We start from the raw sequence: 19571 nt of genomic DNA on the forward strand, positions 1-19571 counted from the left end.
CAGTCATACGCTAGTGCCATTGTACAGTTAAATTAACTGTATACTCAATATAAATATGTATTAAAAGGACAGAGGGCCAGATAAGTCATCTCCCCTTCTCTGGGGATGACTATAAAAAAAAAAGCAACCAAGAACTTTATTTTATAATATAATGTCAGTATACTCACCCCAGCAGCACAAAAAGAGCAGACTCACGATGTAAATAATGACGCACATCGGGGAGATGAAGAGGAGACACATTTAGTCAGGGATCCAATTGAAAGCAGAAATTATTACCAGAAAAAGGAAAAGGACATACAAGATTACAGAGCTAAGATTTCACAGTTGATGAATATTTATTTCTTTTTTTTTTTAGATTCACTTTCACGACTTTTTCTGGGAACCAAAAATGTCATTTACAGTAGTTTCATGAAAGTCTCCAACTACTTTGGACCTTGCAAAATGTAAACCGGACTGACGTTGTTGTGGAGAATTATCAATGACGGTGCATCCTGTATCCTTTATGTGATTGTCAATAGATATCGATCTGTATTTTTTGTAAAGCGGGGTCAATTGCTGACTGGATCAAAGACGACAGTTTAAATTAATGAGCGAAAAGGAAAAATCTAGCAAAAACTTTCAAAACAGGTTCTGCCCCAAAATTTCTCTTTCAAAGTCCCAGGGAAATTATGAAGAGCAGGAATATTTTAGAAAATAAATTGTGACGACTCAAGAATCATCGATGACCTTTCATTCCAGAAACGAAACCGAATAGACGCGTCTTCTCCTTCATAACGTCCTGCACGGATCTGGTTTCTGGAAACAAACAAACAAACAAAAAAAACACTCGAAAAAAACAACAACAAAAAAAAAAAACGTCTGTTCAAAATATTACTATACATTTAATGACAAACTGCATTTTAAGTAAGTACAATACAAAAATCGTCTCGCATCTCTGGAAATCTATAACAACTGACGTGAGGTACGAAACCTGCAGAAACTTTAATAAAAGCAGTGAGGCAGAAACAGTACGACAAATACGACAGTACGATGCGATGGCTTAAAAAAAAACCAAATAAATTAAAGAAAGATAGAAAGAAATCACATGGCTCACAGAATATAAAAATCAGACAAAAAAATCACATTTGTGTTGAGCGACAATATCCAGCTCATGTTTTCCGCGTTATAACTATGCTCTGGCGTCATGGAAAACAAAGTCTCATCGTCTTTTGATCCTTACATGAAAATACCCAGGCTCAACTTGGTTTTTCTAGTCATTGTGTTGAGGTACAGCTTTTAAAAAAATCCCTGCACCCCTAATTTTCTGCTCTCCATGACTCCCCCAATTTCCCTTTAATCTGAAGGCATTTGGGTGAGTTTCCTTTAAGTTCGTTGAAACACACACTCCTGCCTATGCGATGTTCTTGATTGCGTTCTCGTTCAACTTTTCCATGTAGTTCCTAAGGTTCTTCGAGTCCCCGAGCTCGATGTCTGGACAAACCCATTTGATCTCACTGGTCTGCACCAGTGCTAATGGGCTGAGGACAGGGCATCCATTACTGGACTTGACGTTGGAAAAGGTCGTGAACTTCACTCTCTTCCTCTTTGTGGTGGGCGAGTTAAGAGACTCATTTCTCTGATCCCTCCCGCTTGAGCTACATCCTCCCCTACCGGCGTTGCTCTGCAGGACGCCTCCATTTAATAGTTGACTACCTTCTTCGAGAGCTCCGCCCAGGTCATCGTGCTGTTGCTGCAGGCAGAGCCCCTCCTCCTGGCCCAGCCAGACCCAATCGTGAGCGTGGGGCATTGCCTCGGGGGCCTCCATGGAAAGGTGCTTGCTACGGTACTTGTATGCATAAGAGATGCAGTTGATGAGAAACACCAGGATAGCAAGGCAGAAGACTCCCAACAGGGCATACATACCAATCTCCAGGTCTGTCAGACCCCTTTGGGATGGTAAGTCCTCATCAGTGCTTCGACTACGAGGCAACTCACCCTGATCTGAATACTCCGAAAAGTCGCTCGGCACCCTTGCTTCAGTGTCCGCGGAAAGACGACCTCCATTAGGCCTAAGTGGAACATGGCCCCTTATAGTCGTGGCTGCGCGGTTGATTAACCCAGTTTCCATGTCGGAGATAGATCCACCGTAATACGGTTGATTAGGCCTTGCTCTTCTGTCTCCTGGCTGTCTGTAATGGTCTTCTGGCTTATCAAACTGTACTTGTATGTTGGCCATTCCGGTGGCCAGGACAGTGCGCTGTTTACCCTTCTGACACGCCTCTGGCGAGGCCATTTCAACTCGCACAAGCAAACCCTGACCTTCTCCCTTGGCGACGATGATGGGCCACTTCCAGGCTCCGTTGCGCTGCACCGCCACTACCTTTTCATCCAAAGACGAGGCCGACAGAGTAAAATGGGCAGGGTTGTAGTTTTCTAGGGGAGTCATAGAGCCGTCGCTGAACTGGAGCCAAGCGCTGATCAGGGACTCCTAGGAAATGACACACACACAGCATGAATTTTTACCAGTTCCTCAGAAGTCACCCCATTATGCAAACTGTTCTTAAAATAACTCAGAAAACAATAATCTGCGCATTTCTTTATCATGCATGAGAAACAGAAGCACAGTTGAGGCTCAGTCACAGTATAAACAAGGCGAGCGAATAGAGATTGTTCTCCTCAAAGCGAAATGTTATTTTTGTTGCCTTCTTCCATTCAAAATTATGATTAGAAGAATAGGAGAGCCGCTCAGTTGCTGTAAATGCAAATCTAATTCACTGTGCAGAGAATTAATTTCAAATATATGCAAAGATTATTATAGACTGCCTAATAACCCCAATCAACTCTACAACCAGTGCACTCAATGTACAGATCATAGCTCCGGGGAAAATAGGAGGTTATCTCCTGTTCCAGTGTGTAATGAATGATTAATTAATGTTAATTTTCTGCAAGAGATTTGGGCAATTTTGGATTTGTACCTGTTTAAGTGATTTCAGGATTTCTTGCGTCGTTGCAGTGGCGACGATGGCGCTGTTACTCCCGGGGCTGAGGTGCAGGGAGAGCGAGAGTCCAGACACCAACTGCACCCCGAGCTCTGTCACACTCACTTTATCATCCAGAACCCTGATGTTCCTCTCAGCCAGGACGGACGACATCAGCGGTGACATCACCTACGAAATAAACAAACGCTCACTGCTCACGAGGCTCCAATTAAAACCGAGAGGACATTGTTACTGTGAAGAAGGAGGAAGAGCTAATTTGGTTGTGTTTAATGCTGGAATAAGTTCACTGTAGATAATAAGATGTTGAAAACAGACCTGCGCTCGAAATAGTGTTCCCCACACGCTCGAAACAAAATAGCAGTACATACTGATGCATGGAATAAACATTAAATGTACGATGCAATGTCGTAGCATTATTGATCAGCTTTTATTGATTGTCTTTTTTTTTTAAACCTGACCATTTCATTTGACTTTGTTAGGAACAAAGTATATCGGCAGACACAGATCCTTAGGCAAAGAGATTGATGGGGAAAAAAAGATGAACTGCAGCCCTTACATGGCCATATGAGCAAAATGATCATTCATATTCTGTATGAGAAATAAAAAGAGATGTTGATTATCAGGGTTCATCACCGTGGTTTGATGGAGCTGAGAACAATGAACAAATCAGCAGCTCATTTGTAATAGAAACAGCACATCTGTGATATTTATACTGCGCATTGAACCCGTCATGTATGAACCATGAGCTGTGTGCAGCCGCTGAGTGGCGCCTGGGAGCAATTAGGCATTCGGTATCTTGCTCAATAACACTTCGACGGGCAAGAAGGAGATCAGGAATCGAATCAGGAACTTCTTTGTTCCAAGACAAGTGCTCTGTCACCTGAGCCAAGCTGCTCAAACACTATCAAGAACCATTGCAATGCCCCTAATAATAAGAATCATTTAACTTTCATTTGGACCAAGGTGGCCAACTTCATACGGTTACAATTCGATAATATGATTTTCGCCGACAATCTACATCCCATTTCTATTAAGTAATCCGATGAATACTGAATGATCCCCACTTATAAAGTGTTTCATACCTTTCAGTTTAAAAGTGCTTTACAGGTTGCACTCAAACATTAATATGCTGATGGCAGAAGAGCTGATGTGCGAGGCGCTAATCAGACTGTTCGGAGCAACTCGGAGGCTCAATGTCTTGCTGGAGGGAACGTCGACATGCTGACAGGAGGAGGAAGGAATCGAATTGTCGCCCTTTCCATTGGAGGGACGCCCGCTCCACCAGATGAATCCCAGCTACCCCTGACAACCCCTTAAGTAATCTATGTTCTTGTTCGGGCAAACAGAATCGTATTTAAAAATAAGAAATAGAGAGAGGTTTCAGTTTATCCGGTTTCCCAAATGTTTTAATGAAGAGCTCATAGATAAATGTCTGCCTTGATAATGGGACATTATAATCATATGAATATACACACAAAAAAAAAACACAGAATTACTTCAAATATGCAACCATTTAATCAACCCTAATATGTTCTCCAGCACCCCTCTAGACGAGAGAGCATGTAAATAGCTGGGATTCTGCCAAGGGATGAAAATATCTCACAACAGCCCCAATTACGACCCTGTTTCTCTGCTTCACATGCCCCAGCGTGGAAACATTCACCGGCCATAATGAACTGTCAACACCGATCTCTACCTCATTTGTATAGACCCTTTCCCCCTGTTTTAGTCCCTCTGCTTTACTGCTTTTCATCCTCCCCGCCTCACAGACTGAATCGGATATTGACCAATGATAGACACTGCAAACACAAAGTGGTGGAAAAAAAGAGCAGGGAATATGTTTTAACCCCCCCAACTCAAAGGTGAGTGTGAAGGTCAATAGTAAGAATTGAAACGTCCTGTCCTATAAAACATAAAGCTGACTGAGTGCCGGTTGGGTCTGTATGGCATTTTGCTTGAAAATGAGCAAAGCGGTAAAATAAACGCCTACTGTCCTGATAAAAAAAAAAAGAGAAAAAAAAGACTTATCTTGTGGACAGAAAAGTAGTGGGAACAAAAGAGGGTCCAATTGCCAGTTGGAAGGATATTGTCTATGTAGCCAGGCACTTTGGCGTCATGCAGATAAATAGAGACAATAAAGAGGCAGCGAGAAATGTCCAAGCAAGACATGGAGTCTGTGAAAGACTCAAAAAGTCTCTATGACTTATTTATTTATCCTTATTTTCTTTGTTTCTTTTTTTTTAAGTGTCCTCCAGCAAACACTGTACAACCAGGAAGCATTTGTTCCTGTATAGTTTTGTTTTTTATTCTAGGGTACCGGTATATTGTAAATTTTAGGATGGCGCAGTGGATTGCGCTACGGCCTCACAGTGTGAATGACCCTGGTTTGATGATTCCGACCAGGAGAACTTTCAGTGTGCAGTTTGCATGTTCTCCACAGGTGTCCTCCCACAGCCCAAAAACATGCAGATCAATTGAAAAAAATTGGGAAAATGCCCTGAATGAATGAGTGAGTGAATATGTATATATGTGTGGCCCCGTCCAGGATGTACCCCACCTTTGCCCGATGACAGCTGGGCTAAGCTGCAGTATCATCCTGGGTGCTGGATAAACGGAAGAAGATGGATGGACGTTTTATTTTAGTTTAGCTTAAAATACCTTTATTTTTTTGCTTGTTTTGTGTCGTCCTTTAATTACTAATTTAGCCTTGAGTGCTGCTATGCTAGATGATCATCTAAAGTTTGTTTTTTTTGTAATTATTACAATACTTCTGTTTTTATTTAATAACATACTTTGACACTAAAAATTCACATAAAAATTCATACAATGCTTCATCATTATTATTTGGAATCAACTTTTTTTATTAAATAAAAAATAAAATATATAATAACATAAAATAAATAACATATTGAATAATATCTTTAATATTGTATTTTGTCTACTTTTTCAACGGAAATGGTTTTAACCTTGTGCTTGTCTGACCTTGGGTTTTATGTCTGTAACAAAGAAAACATAGAAAAATGATGCATACACATAATTATATATTTTACTTGAATAGGTAGGGAAGGCAGCGTCAAATATATTTGCAGATTAAAAGAGTGGGAATGGGAAACTAGCTTAAAAGAACCAATTCCTACAATACCAGTTGATTCAACAATGAGCTAAAAGTACATCTTCGTTTTGAACTCGAGGTCCTGGTGCTCAATTCTGATATGATCAGGAAAATATGGGGGTCCCTGAGGTCAGTCTGTGCCAAAATGAAATAAGCTAAAGAAAACAAGCAGGCGGTCAGAGCCTCAAACGAAGCAGCAGCCCGTGTTGTCTGACACAAGTTTAGGTCCGCTGACTGCAGCCCTGGCGTGTAAACCGAGTGACTTACAAGAATGGATAGATGCTTCATTGTGCTACAGACAAAGGGCATAGTCACAAGTTTCATTTTAACAGTGACAAGAAACAATAATGGCTTTGCAAAAAAAAAAGAAAAACTATATTATTTAAGTCTTGAGGGCAGGACTTCATGACGGGGCACTGGCATCGAGGTTTTGCGAGTTAATTCCCAATTTTTACTGTTTCTTTCACTTTAGAACCCTGACCTTCGGTTTTGGTAAAATGCATCTTTTGTCAAAAAGCTGTGGACTTGGCTAGTTGGCTCATAGTCATTAACCAACTAAAACACTGTCTTCACAATGAGGGACAGCTCTCTCATTGTCTGGTGTTGAAAGACAGTTTAGTAATAAAAAGTACTCTTTTTTGCGTTTTATTTTTAGGACCAAAACATGAAGCTGGTGTTCCAACTTGTTGAAAAATTCAACAGCTGTATCGGAGTCAAGTAGCAAACATATAAACTATATGGCCAAAAGTATTTGCTCACCCATCTAAATAATCAGAATCAGGTATTCCAATCACTTCCATGTCCACAGGTATATAAAATCTGGCATCTAGGCATGCAGTGTTTTTACAAACATTTGTGGAAGAATGGGCGCTCTCAGGAGCTCAATGAATTCCAGCATGGAACTGCGATAGGATGCCCCCTGTGCAACAAATCCAGTCGTGAAATTTCCTCGCTCCCAACTATTCCAGTCAACTGCCAGCTGTATTATAAGAACATAGAAATGTTTGAGAACGACAGCAACTCAGCCATGAAGTGGTATTTCCCGTAAACTGATGGAGCGGGGTCAGCGGTTGCTGAGGCGCATAGTGTGAAGAGGTTGCCAACTTCCTGCAGAGTCAATCACTACAGACCTCCAAACATCATGTGGCCTTCAGATTAGCTCAAGAACAGTGCACATAGGATGGGTTTCCATGGCATCCAAGCAACATATCATCAAGTGCAATGCAATGGAATTTGGGAGGGGGGGATTATGGTGTGGAGTTGCTTTACAGGAGCTGAGCTTAGTTCCTTAGTTACAGTGAAAGGAACTCTGAAAGCTTCAGCATACCAAGACATTTCGGACACATGCTCCCAACTTTTTGGGAACAGTTTGGAACCCTTCCTTTTCCAACATGACTGTGCACCGGTGCACAAAGTAAGGTCCATAAAGACATGGATGACAGAGTCTGGTGTGGATGAACTTGACTGGCCTGCACAGAGTCCTGACCTCAACCCAATAGGACACTTTTGGGATGAAGTAGAGCAGAGACTGAGAGACGGGGCTTCTCGTCCAACATCAGTGTGTGATCTCAAAAATGCGCTTCAGGGAGAACGGTCAAACAGTCCCAGAAACACACTCCTGAACCTTGTGGACAGCCTTCCAAGAGGATTTGAAGCTGTTCTAGCTGCAAAGGGTAGACCGACGTCATATTCAACCCTATGGATTAGGAATGGGATGTCACTTAAGTTCATATGCAAGTCAAGGCAGGTGAACGAATACTTTTGGCCATATAGTGTATATGTATATACATTTCATATAATTTCTGTCACAAGTTCTTGTATCTTCAAGAGAGATATGAATAATATAATATATGAATAATTAAACACAACTTTATTTATTTATTAACTTCAGCTGAAGGTCCAGACACAGCTATAATATGTTCTTACTTCCCTTTTACCGATATGTTTATTTCTCAGGCGTATGTGCATTGCTATATGGGAGCTTACTAAAAAAGTCATATACTATTTTAATGTTGGGTACAACATAAGAGTGCTTTAGAAGCAGCAATTGGGAAGCCAAACATAAAATATTCTTCTGAGCAGAAGAACATTTTACAACTGGCAGGGTAGAACTACTCAGTTGTGACCTTACATGAAAATATTTCTTTAATGTGCACGAGATAAGCCGAGGCAAGGGACTGATTAGTCGACCACATTAAAAACATTTTCTATCTTACAACCAGGAAGTCATGCCAGAACCAGAAGGTGTTAGTGTTTGAAAGATTATTCAGTCATAGATATATAATATGACATTCATTGCCAGTTATTGAGAGGAAAGCTGAGGTCGGCAACAAGCCTGAGTGAACAGCCAGAGCAGCTACATTATACAACATAACCCTGTCCAGCATTCCACTATCCAAAATAATTATTGAGTAACCAATCAGGTACCTGTAGTTTGGTAGTTCCAGCAATACGTCCCATTAGGACCTGCCCCTCCAGCAGCTGTGCAACTCTCGGGTCCTCCACTCTCAAAAACTCCTTGACAAGCTGTGTTACTTCCACCTGCCAGTCGCTCCCAAGCAGGAAGTTCTGCTGATTCAGCCCGTCGTCCTCCCCTGCTCCTCTGACGTCTTCGGGTTCGGCCACGAAGTGTGTGAATACTCTTAAGGTAGTGCTCTGATACTGGGCGGCACAGGCGTTGTAACTCCCTGCCTCCACAGCATCCTCATCCTCCTTGGCATCAGTGACTCTTTCATATCTAATGCAAAAGTAGACCAGAGGATGCATATTAGGTAATCATAATGATAATTTAAAAAAAAAAAAAAAAGGGGTGCTTGAATGCAGAGATAGCTCTAATGATACTGCTTTTCAGGTTAGTCTCCTAAAAAAATGACCTTACTTGCATTCATAATTTTTTAATCACCATTAAACCCCTTACATCTAAACCCTAGGTTGTAATTACTGCACCATCGCACCGCTCTCGTCCGCGCCGCTGCTCGTTCTCTGGTTTCCAAAAAGTGTTGGCTCCCAATGCTTTTCAAAAGTCATCCAGCTTTACGGAGACAAACGGCTGCTTTGCCTGCTTTCTCATTTTCTTTTAAAGGGCACCTGATATTTCCCCCCACGACTAGCATTTATTTTGCCGAAAGGCACACATTTCAGATTGAGCCATCAGCGGAGATACATTTTGCAGAGAATGAACATTTGTAAACCCAGACATCGGATTTTTTTTCTTATTTTCTTTTATGGCTGGTCTTTTATTTTCCTCCTGTGTTATGTCAGGATTATATAACCCTTATCACATTAACAGAATCACATTGTTATTGGAAATGAGACACTGTATACAGCAGGCGAATGAAGTCAACAAAAAAAAAAAAAAATGAAGGTCAACTATTCTTTTTCTAAGGGAATATATTTCTTGGCGAAATTGCCTGATAGGCTGCGCTTGTACAACACATCATTTTGAGAGATCTGTGCCCGGAAAAACACCTCGGGAGGAACCAGACTGTGTTGTGATTGCATGAAGTGCAAGAAGAAGAGGCTTCAATTTAAACGATTTGATAGATAGATAGATAGATAGATAGATAGATAGATAGATAGATAGATAGATAGATAGATAGATAGATAGATAGATAGATAGATAGATAGATAGATAGATAGATAGATAGATAGATAGATAGATAGATAGATAGATAGATAGATTCTAACAGGGGCTGCATCGAGCGGAGTTTTCATGGCCTCCCCGTGTCTATGTGCGTGATGAATAAGCAGTATAGATAATGAATTGAATGAATAAATAAATAGAACTTGTTTAAACACAAATGTTACCCTAGGCTCTTAATATGCCCATAAATTGAATAAATTAAATGTATGACTGTTGTACTGCCCCTCAGCAGGCATTGCACTGGGAGCTGCAGCGATGGTTTACACCCCTAAACCTGTAGCTTTATTTACGGTCAGGTGAAGCGTTGCTGAGGCGACAACCCGGTCCGTTCCACGTGCTCATCGCCCCAGCTGTTCTCTGTCACGGGATCGGTTCTAGAGCTCGTATTGAAACGTCTTCCTTTTTCTCTCATGGTAAGTCAGAGTCTCACTCTTCCTTCCTCTAAGTCATTTTCTGACTTGAATTTTCAGTCATCTATATTTCATCCCTCTCAACTGGCTATTCTCTCTCCCCTGCTCCCTCCCTCTTTTTCCACATTTTCTTTTTTTTTTTTTTTAGCTCTGCCTGCATCTTTTTCACTCTACCAGTCAGCTGGCCGTGGGGACTAGCGGTGACAGTTTCCATTAGGTCTAATGAGGCATGGCCAGTCAGGCAGAATAACAGGCTGACAGGTTAACATGTTGTGGTCCAATCGCCTGGCTCGGTTCCTAACCCCCCCTCCAGCAGTTCCCTCCCCAGCCCTTATTCCACATCAGCGAGGGGTCAGCAATCTAAACCAAGGTGACATTTGTGTCTGGCGATAGAAACATGGGGTCAGGTCATGCCGGTAGCAGTGAGTGACGGTTAAGCCAAGGTGTCGAGGATGTGATCAGATGTCCCTGAGGTTTCTGTGACAAATGGGTAAAATGATGCACACAGTGATGGGCCTACATAATAACTAATAAATAATAATAATAACATTATTATTATGAAATGTCACAAATAAACTTTGCATAAACCATGGTGTGTGTTTCCCCCTGCCCTCGGTAGGCATTGATAATGTGGGGCATTTGTATTAGAGTGCCATCATGTGGGGATCATGTCAGTGGCAAATAATGGTTCATTATTTACCACTGGCGTCATAAAGGCCTTGAAAATATGTTAAACAAAGGATATATGCCATGCATATGCATACAAAATACATATAGCTTGCATTATGTTTGAAACTTGGTGATCATTTGAGTGGTTTCCTTTGAACCAGAAAATCAGAATAACTAAAAACTGTGTCAAAAAATAAAATGTCAACATTGTATGTCTCTATCACACTTTCATATATGTATGTGTATATACATACACACATAAGATTGTATTATATATATGTAGGTATGAGTATGTTTACGTGCGTGTGCGCTTGTATAGATATTCATTTTGTTTTTATTGATTTTTCATTTATACAGCAATGAATAGTTCTTGCTGGTAAATGAGCCGCCATATGAGCAGGGATATCTCCAGTCAGTTGGGACTCATAAGAGGACAAAATCTCTAATTTAAATATTCTTTTTAGAGCAACTTACAATGACTACCAATGAGTCACACTGGTATACTTATGCGAAATCATTTCTATAGCTCGGGCACCATTCTACCTTTTCAGAGGGAGGTGAATTATGAGACGCTCATTATAGCGACTCTGCAGCATCACAATTTCTGCTTCACATACCTGGGTCAACTGTTCCCGGCAAATATATTGTTTTAGTAAAGAATATGATTCATAGTCTTATGCACGAATTGTCATTATCCCCGAGGGTTGATAAACTAAAATATAACAAAAGAAACACATACCCATGAGCAAAGGCACACAAGAGCAAAACGTGGGCGTGAGTACACACACACGCACACACACACACAGAGGTTTCTCAGGCCTTTTTAAAAATAGCTAACTTCAGCATATGTATGTCTTTATTCCTGTCAGCCACATATAGAGACACAAAACATAAATACTCCATATCTCATTCACACTTCTGAGCAATTTTAAGTCTCCCATGAACCTGCTTCATGTGGACCCTAGAAAAGAATTGGAAAACGTGGAGGAAAACACGCATGGACAAACACGTATGTGCCGCACAGAAAAGCCATGTGTCGGAATCAAGCCAAGGACGTTCTTGCCGTGAAAACACGAACCACTGCACCACTTGCTAACCTCCAACATGTAGCTTGAAACCTATGAGTTGCCCACTGAAATTACAATTAATTGTAAGAATTTCATTGTACAGGGAAACGCTGCACATACGACAATAAACACTTTGAATTTGAGTATAGTTTCGCTTGTCGAGTATATTTATTGGATATACGGTTGTAGTATGGAATTTTCCTTGCATCTTTAAATGCGCCGGTGAAGTGCTCGAGTCTACGTGCATCATAAGTACATCAAACAATAAAACTTTCAAATACCTGACAGAGGTTATTGTACATTCAGTCCCGACAGGTAAGAATACATTTATCGTCCTAGGTACTATTCCTTTCAGTAGAGGTTTCAGAATTGATTTCAGGGTAAAATAATTTCATGCATGATGGGTACTACTGACAATCTCTAAAAAAACTATGGATCTCCACAATAATTAATCTGGGCAGGACTCAGAAGGATAATACATATATTTTTTTCAGTAACCTGGAAAAACAGGTCTGAGGAAAGTCAGCTTATTAGACTTCTGTTATTTTTCTTAAATGATCTTTTTCAGGAAAGTTCCATATCAATGCCACATGCTGTTACCGAAATGTCAAATCGACATGGACCGCACCTCTTGCTGCCTTTTGCAGCCGGGACCATCCAACCCTTGATCTGGCTGAGCTCGGGATCCGCCACATCGATCAGCAAGGGCAGACGCGGCATCCAAACGTTCATCTCCAGCCGGGCGCTCAGGAAGCTGTAGGTGAAGTTGAGCGTCACCTTGCTCTTCCCTCTGGTCTCCTTTCCATTGACATATACATAGTCACATCTTTCCGACACCTTGGAAAGACAAAAGAAGCAACAATAAACCAAGGGGGTGGAGGAGGCGATGACAGACAAGGAAAGAAATTGAATAGATATCCGTGTATACAGTTGTCTTAAAGTCTTAAACACTGAGACAAATCCAGTCAAACAGCCATTTCTGATATGGGAGATGGCTGAAATATTTCGCTATGCTTCAGCGACACTTCAAATGTCAGGTTTACTCAATTCTTCTGTGAAAGTATATGCAATGTTGTGTGTGTGTGTGTGTGTGTGTGTGTGTGTGTGTGTGTGTGTGTGTGTGTGTGTGTGTGAGAAAAAGTGATAGCAATGCTGATATGTGTGGAATTTAGTGTCTTTGGTCATCTTAATGGCGGGATTAAATCCAAATGCAATCAGTTATGTGGTTTTCTCAGATGTATGTACATCATTGAATAATAATATAGCTGGGACATCATCTGTCATCATCTTCTAAACAACAGAATCTTCTCATCATCATCATTTTTTTTCCCGGTCCAAGGCAGAGGGGCGACTCATTAAAAGATCTGTACTCAAAGTTTGTTTGGAATTTCAAAGTGAAATAAGACGATACACTTGACTGGCACAATTAGCCGTTTCTACAAAAGCGACAATGGCTTTGTTTGTTAGAAGAAAAAAAAAACAACAATAAAAAAAACAAAAACAGTCAATAAAAGACTGTCATTTGTCTCAATTTTCTCGTATTTAAGCTGGTTGCTTTATTCTCAAATGATATTAGACCAACTGACAAGACTGACAGATTTGCAATTTGTCAGTTCTCTCAACTTTTTTTTTTTTTTTTAAATCTCTCTTCCTCTTTCTGTGTCAAAGTCATTATTTTAAAACACTACTTTACTTCCTGGGTAGATCTGAGAAGTACTGAGTACTGAGAAGTGGTCCAATATTTTATTGTCATAAAAAGAACATTTAAAAATATAAAGCGTTTCTTTAAAATGATAAATAATTCCAGTCTACTGATGGTTTGCATATAATGAACTCTATACTTTCATCTTCAAAAAAGGTTACTAAATTGCTCAAAATTGCATGGATTTGCTGCCTATTGGCTATAAACACGCTAGAGTTAGCACATGCAAATGAACGATGTTCAACAAAACACCAGCTTTCGGAACTCCTTAATGCCCAGTTGACGATGAGATTGGCTTCTTATCACTCCGGTATCGAGCCGAGCTTGTCATCTTGGCTCAGCCAGCTGAGCAAGACATTTGAACGCAGAGTAAAAGCAAAGGCATGACAAGCTGTTTAACACATCCATCTTCTGTCCGCTTAATTTGTGCATCCTCCGTAAGGACATCCATACGGTATCACTTTACCGAATAAACCTCCTGTAAGGAGCAAGAATATCTCAGGGGGTTTTAAGAGAGGTATTTCATTTGTACAAATGCATTATCAACTATACTGTTCGCACACACACACACACACACACACACACACATTTTGGCTGTACTGATTATCTCTATTTACTTTGATATGCCTTGCTTGTGGTAGTCGACTCAGGCATTGGGGAAAGGGACGCCTGGGTCTATTCGTTGGAATTGCATTCTTTGGTCAGATGAAATATGTAAACTCTTGAGGGATTCTCCTTTTTTTTTTTCTTTAATCACCGTCGAAGAGAAGTCATAGCATATCAAACAGCGAGTGTCTAGTATGTATCCTTACCAGATGGCTAAACCACCTCAGATGGCTGCTTTTTACAACGAAGGCGGGGCAACTCTCTTCCGAGCTCCCTGGGAGCTCCTAATCCGATAGTTAATGTTAAATCCAGCAACCCCGTGGAGGAAACTCAGTTAAGTGACATTCGGGAGCTGCTCTTCCTGTAACAGCCATACCAGGTGGAGGAGTTTGTGCGGTATCCTAAGAGCTCTGGATTCAACACCATTTGCCCTTGTTGAGAATTTCCAATAAAGAAGGATTCAGAAAAACTTAAGAAAGGAAGTGAGACAACCGGGTGGAGTCAGATCCAGACAGGAATCTTGCTGGTGATAACCTGGTAGCCAGGCTTTGAATAAAAGGATCATATTCGTCCTACTCTATGTACTCATATTCATCTACTCTAATATGCTGAATTATAATGAAATCAATTAGTCACTTTACTCTGGGCACTGGTAAATGACAGAAATCAATATCAGAGATCACTCCGGACAGCTTTTCATCAAGTCTTCAGGGGCGGCTTCCAAATTAAGCAGATAGTAACCAGAGCAAATCAAAAATACAATATCCAAAAAATGAATTAACCTATTTATTTTCCTAGCTTGCAAGGCTTCTGTCTGTCCGTTTTACACTATTCCCATTATCCATCTGACAGGGTGCTTCATTTATCTGCGTCTTACAGCTGAATTCAGTCCATGATGGGAAAAGGTCTAGAAGGGACTGAGAAGAAGAGGTGAGCGTTGGAATTGATTGTCATTTGACCTGTCGGATGGCAGGCGGCAGCTCGCTCCTCAACCGCGGCGGCAACGAGTCGTCAAGGCGAGCCTCGAAGACAGGATTACTGATAGTGATAGAGGCAAGTTGGAAATGTGAGGGCGGAGGAGAGTTCAGAAGCAGTAACCTAATTGGCAAGCCTTGTTGGAAATTGCCAGGAAACTGAAATAGATTATATTTCTTATCATTTACCGACAAAGTGTGGAGCTCATAAATAGCAGGTATATAATTTATATTACAATTTCTAATTGATGTATTTATGTGTTTTAATTTAGATTATAATTCATATTACTTTTGAGCTGAAGCCCTCTCTCACATTCGTATTGTGGATTTTTTGCAGTTCCTAGAATCTATACAGGAACTAGTCCATTTCTTGGGGAATTTGGACAACATAGGACGACATCGACCTCAGTTGCTCGAACATTTCTGAGGCAGGGTCTTTTTTACAGCTCATAGCACCTCATATGACACAGGTGCTGTGTGACTGGTAGAATTTGTAAGCTGCACTGGTTCCCATATATTTGGGGTGCGCCATTTTTGTGGTCAGCTGTTTCTTGTGACTTGCAATAATGAGACGGACACTGCGAGAAAAGGACTATCGAAGAGGTCCGCGCTCTTCTGCCCCGCTACACTACAGAGGAAAATCGAGAGCTCGCAAAGGAACATAAAAATAAGTACAGAGCTACATAATGGCAGGGGTTTTCACATAGCGAAGCAGTAAAGGGAGAAATAAAAAAACACTTAAACCCATTTGAAGGTCCATGGTAATTTTTCCCGCAATGCAGAACATGAATGCTTTGGCAACGTCTCCCTCTATGTCGCACATGTTGTCTTCATCTTTTTCCCCTAGGTTTGTCTTTTCAAGTATGGCTCTTAAGGTCACAGATACTATGCATCGTACGACTCCCTAATGGGTCCATTACTGCCTGTGTGAATGCAAAACTAAAGCGTATCCTTGGGGACGGTAGTTCCTGGAACAAAATTCAAGCTGAGCAGTTGACAGAACTTTTCTGTCTGAAAGCAGCTGAGCTCCAGTGTTCTAAGTCTAAGAAGACCTTTAGAATCGCAATCACTTAAGCAAATGTAGCACATTGCAAGGGGTTTGTTTAAATTCAGCCTTTTTTTAACGCAAATACCCAATAACACTTGTATAAGTGCACGTGGATTGGCTAATTTGGAGTGAAATGGCCAAAAATGGCCAAAAGTCAACTATCCAGGGACTCCAATCATAAGAATGTAACTCTTCTATGACTTTGTCAAGCAACTACCCTCTATTTTCATTTTTGTTTTTCTCTTCCAATCATTGTTCAAATTTCTTGAAAATTTTTGAATTATTTTTAAACGCACTACATTTTTCAATCATTCTTTTGCGCTGTACTCCAGATCCACTTTTTTTTCTTGTTTTCACAGTGTGTCAGAGATGATAAGCGTGAAGATTCAAGTAAGATTTTGGAAAGTGACATCTTCTGTTCCGTGCAGTGTGGAAAAAACAAAACAAAAAAAATCGTCTCTTGACTGATCTCTGCTGTCTGTGTTATCACCATGAATGTGTCAAGCACATATCACATCAATTCTCCATGGAAACAACCATTTGTGCTGCTAATCCTGCTGACTTTATTTATCCCGCGTGGCACGCGCAAACACAGATAATAAAACCACAGAATTCAATACAAGGCAAAAAAACTGATTGAATGTGCAGCCCACCAAATGCATGAAGTTATGCTTCTTTCTGCTGGCAGTTTACAAAGTAAATCAAAACTCCTTTAATTTATTGTTTTTGTGCATGTGTGTGAATGTTCAACCCAATGACCACACTTTTCCAAAAGCCTTGCGTTTAAGAACCGGTAAAGCCAGCAGTGATTATAATTAATCTGTAATACAATTACTGACTGCACTGAAGAGTTTCACATAACTTGTCGGAAAAGAAAAACTTGTAAATATTCTTTTAAATAACCCATTGCATAAGCACTAACTAGACACAAAGAAATAGAAATCAACTTCACTATATAATGACAATCACATTTTTAAATTATTGGCTGAATTTCGCAATTTATGACTTGAACACAGTCTTTAAGAAATTATTATAATGATTATGAAATGCGGATGAAAAATGAAATGTGCTACAAATTGTTAAAGATTTACTTCTTCTGCTAGTATCAGTAATAACAACACCAATTTCATTATTAGTATAATTATGTACTTATTTATTCATTGTCTTCCTGCTTACTGCTTATCCTGCAGTCAGGGTCCCAGACAGGCAGGGTTAACCTTGGAATGGCTGCCAGCCAATCACAAGGCCACACACAAAAACATGCAACTATTTACACACCTGTGCCATTTAGAGTCTTAAGATATCCTTGGGCATGTTTTAGGATTGTGGGGGAAACCAGTGGACATACATGAGGAATTAAACTAGGAAACTTCTTGCTGTGGAGAAGAAGAGCTGAACACTGAGCCACCAGCTATCCCCATTAATGTACATTGTTAAAACTTTTACAGAAGCAAATAGCTATGCTTTTGTAACAGATTACAGCGGTATGTATTTAAACCCAAAAAAGGAAGGTTTCCTTCTGTTTATGAAACAAAAGTAGACTGTTTTCAGCTAAGTTCACAAAAGGCTTTTTGCTTTACTGGTAATGACACGATCCATTCTTCTTTTTCTTTCAGTGCAGGTGTGCGAGAGGGAGGAGGAAATTGTAAGCGTCTTTTTGGGCCATTTGGGCCACTTTTCCACTCCCTTTTTTTGTTATATGTACTTTGTTTATTTAGTTTATTTTTTGTCTGTGTTTTTGATTGCTTTATTCAACTGTTTGGGCTGGGAGCCCACGCACCTGCCTGGCGGAGACAGCTAACGGGAGGTGTCCTCCTAGCCCCCCTCCTCTGTCTCTCTGGCACGAAGCATGGATGATGGTGCCTGACAGAATGGCGTCTGTGGTTAGTTTAGTTGGAAAATTAGCTCAAAAGGTTTGGAAAGTTCACCAGTGGCTTTAAAACAATAAGTCTGGGGTGCAAAGATCCTAGCCCAGGGTATGTTCAGTCCCTGAGGGAGCAGGTTTTCATGTTTTTGGAGGCTCCGTCACAGACCTTGAAGGGTCTACAAAACACTTTCAGTCTTTGAGTTCATGGTGAGAAGTCGGCAAGGCCCAGATACAAGTGTTCTGTCAGCAGTACACATCTCACTCTTTGGCCAAAACAAAAGAGGTAATCCAAAATCTTGAATCTGAAATTCAGAATATTGAGGAAGGGCTGGGTAAAGACACAGGCACTACCACTGAGGCCTTGCTGAAGGGGAGGAAACTCAAACTCCATGAACTCCACACTCTTCCAGGAGAGGGTAAAGGGAGCTCTGATCAGGTCCCTGTTCCTCCATCTTAAGGATATGGATACCTCAAGCTCCTTCTTTTTCAACCTAGAAAGATCTACTGGGCTGGAAAGCTGTAGCTCTGTTTTGGGCTACCTGGAGGCAGAGTCACTACCAACCCAGCAGGAATGCCTGGGTCTCAGCCTCAGCAGAGCGGGTCTTACAAAGTTGGGTCACCTCTTGCAGCTAACTCCCTTTTCCCGCATTGCACTGAGGGATTCTAGATGCACCACCTCTGCCGGGCTGATCACCAAGGTCACCGAGGAAATCTGAAACGCTCTCCCTCCCTGCCTGAAGTCACCAGTGGAAAAGCGGGTAGGTGACCTCCAGTGGAGGATTGTGCACGATGCTATAGCCACAAACACATACAGGGCACAATTTAAGCCAAGAGTGACCGGAGACTGTTTTGTTCACACCCTGAAACATTGCCTCATTTATTTATTGAATTCCCCTTGCTGGTGCCACTGTGTTGTTTCTTGAGGGTTTATTCCATGATTTGAGGGTTACCTATATTTTCCGAATATTTAGTTTTGGTCGAAGATATTCGAAGACCAACAAGAGGGTTTCAGTTATGCTACTTTTTATCGGGCTCTGTCAAATTAGCCATTTGGTTGAAACAGAAAGAGAAGGCCTGTGATCAAAGGAACGAGAGTCCAGTGAGGGTCTTAAAAGCACAGATTCAAACTCGCCTTAAAGTGGAATTTGACTTCTTTTCTTTAATTGGCAACTTGGGGGCCTTTATTTTCTACTTGGCCAATAGGGGGTGTTTTGTGCTTTGTAAACAACCATGGTGAGTTGATGTTCTCATTCTGAGTTGATCCCCTGCCATTGAGTTATACTGAGTATCTTTCATTGTTATCATTGAATGAATACCTGTTAGAGCGCAGCGTTTACAAAAAGGGAATTCGCAAACTCTTCTTATTCTGGTGCGGATGCGTGAGAGAGGAACGGAGATTGAAAGCGTCATTTTGGGCTGTTTGACACCCTTTTCAAAACGCCTTTTTCTGTTTATGTATTAAATTTTTTGGTTTATTTTCTGTCTGTGTTTTTCT

General features: G+C 40.9%; 1 protein-coding gene across 1 annotated transcript in view; it reads right to left on the bottom strand.

Annotated features, from left to right (window-relative positions):
- Positions 1-382: 382 nt before the first annotated feature.
- Positions 383-19571, bottom strand: part of LOC147231220 (transmembrane protein 132C) — a 183140-nt gene continuing 163951 nt past the window's right edge. Inside the window, exons 7-10 of the mRNA XM_086152489.1 lie at positions 12508-12716; positions 8518-8827; positions 2955-3146; positions 383-2467 (exon numbers count right to left, since the gene is read on the bottom strand). Of these exons, the coding sequence (XP_086008615.1) occupies positions 1391-2467; positions 2955-3146; positions 8518-8827; positions 12508-12716 (1788 nt within the window). The 3' untranslated portion in view covers positions 383-1390. The remainder of the gene's footprint in view (positions 2468-2954; positions 3147-8517; positions 8828-12507; positions 12717-19571) is intronic.

The sequence above is a fragment of the Fistularia commersonii genome, chromosome 9 (assembly GCF_037954325.1).
Source record: "Fistularia commersonii isolate RoL2024-O1a breed Wild chromosome 9, RoL_Fcom_v1.0, whole genome shotgun sequence".
In the NCBI taxonomy this organism is placed as follows: Eukaryota; Metazoa; Chordata; class Actinopteri; order Syngnathiformes; family Fistulariidae; genus Fistularia; species Fistularia commersonii.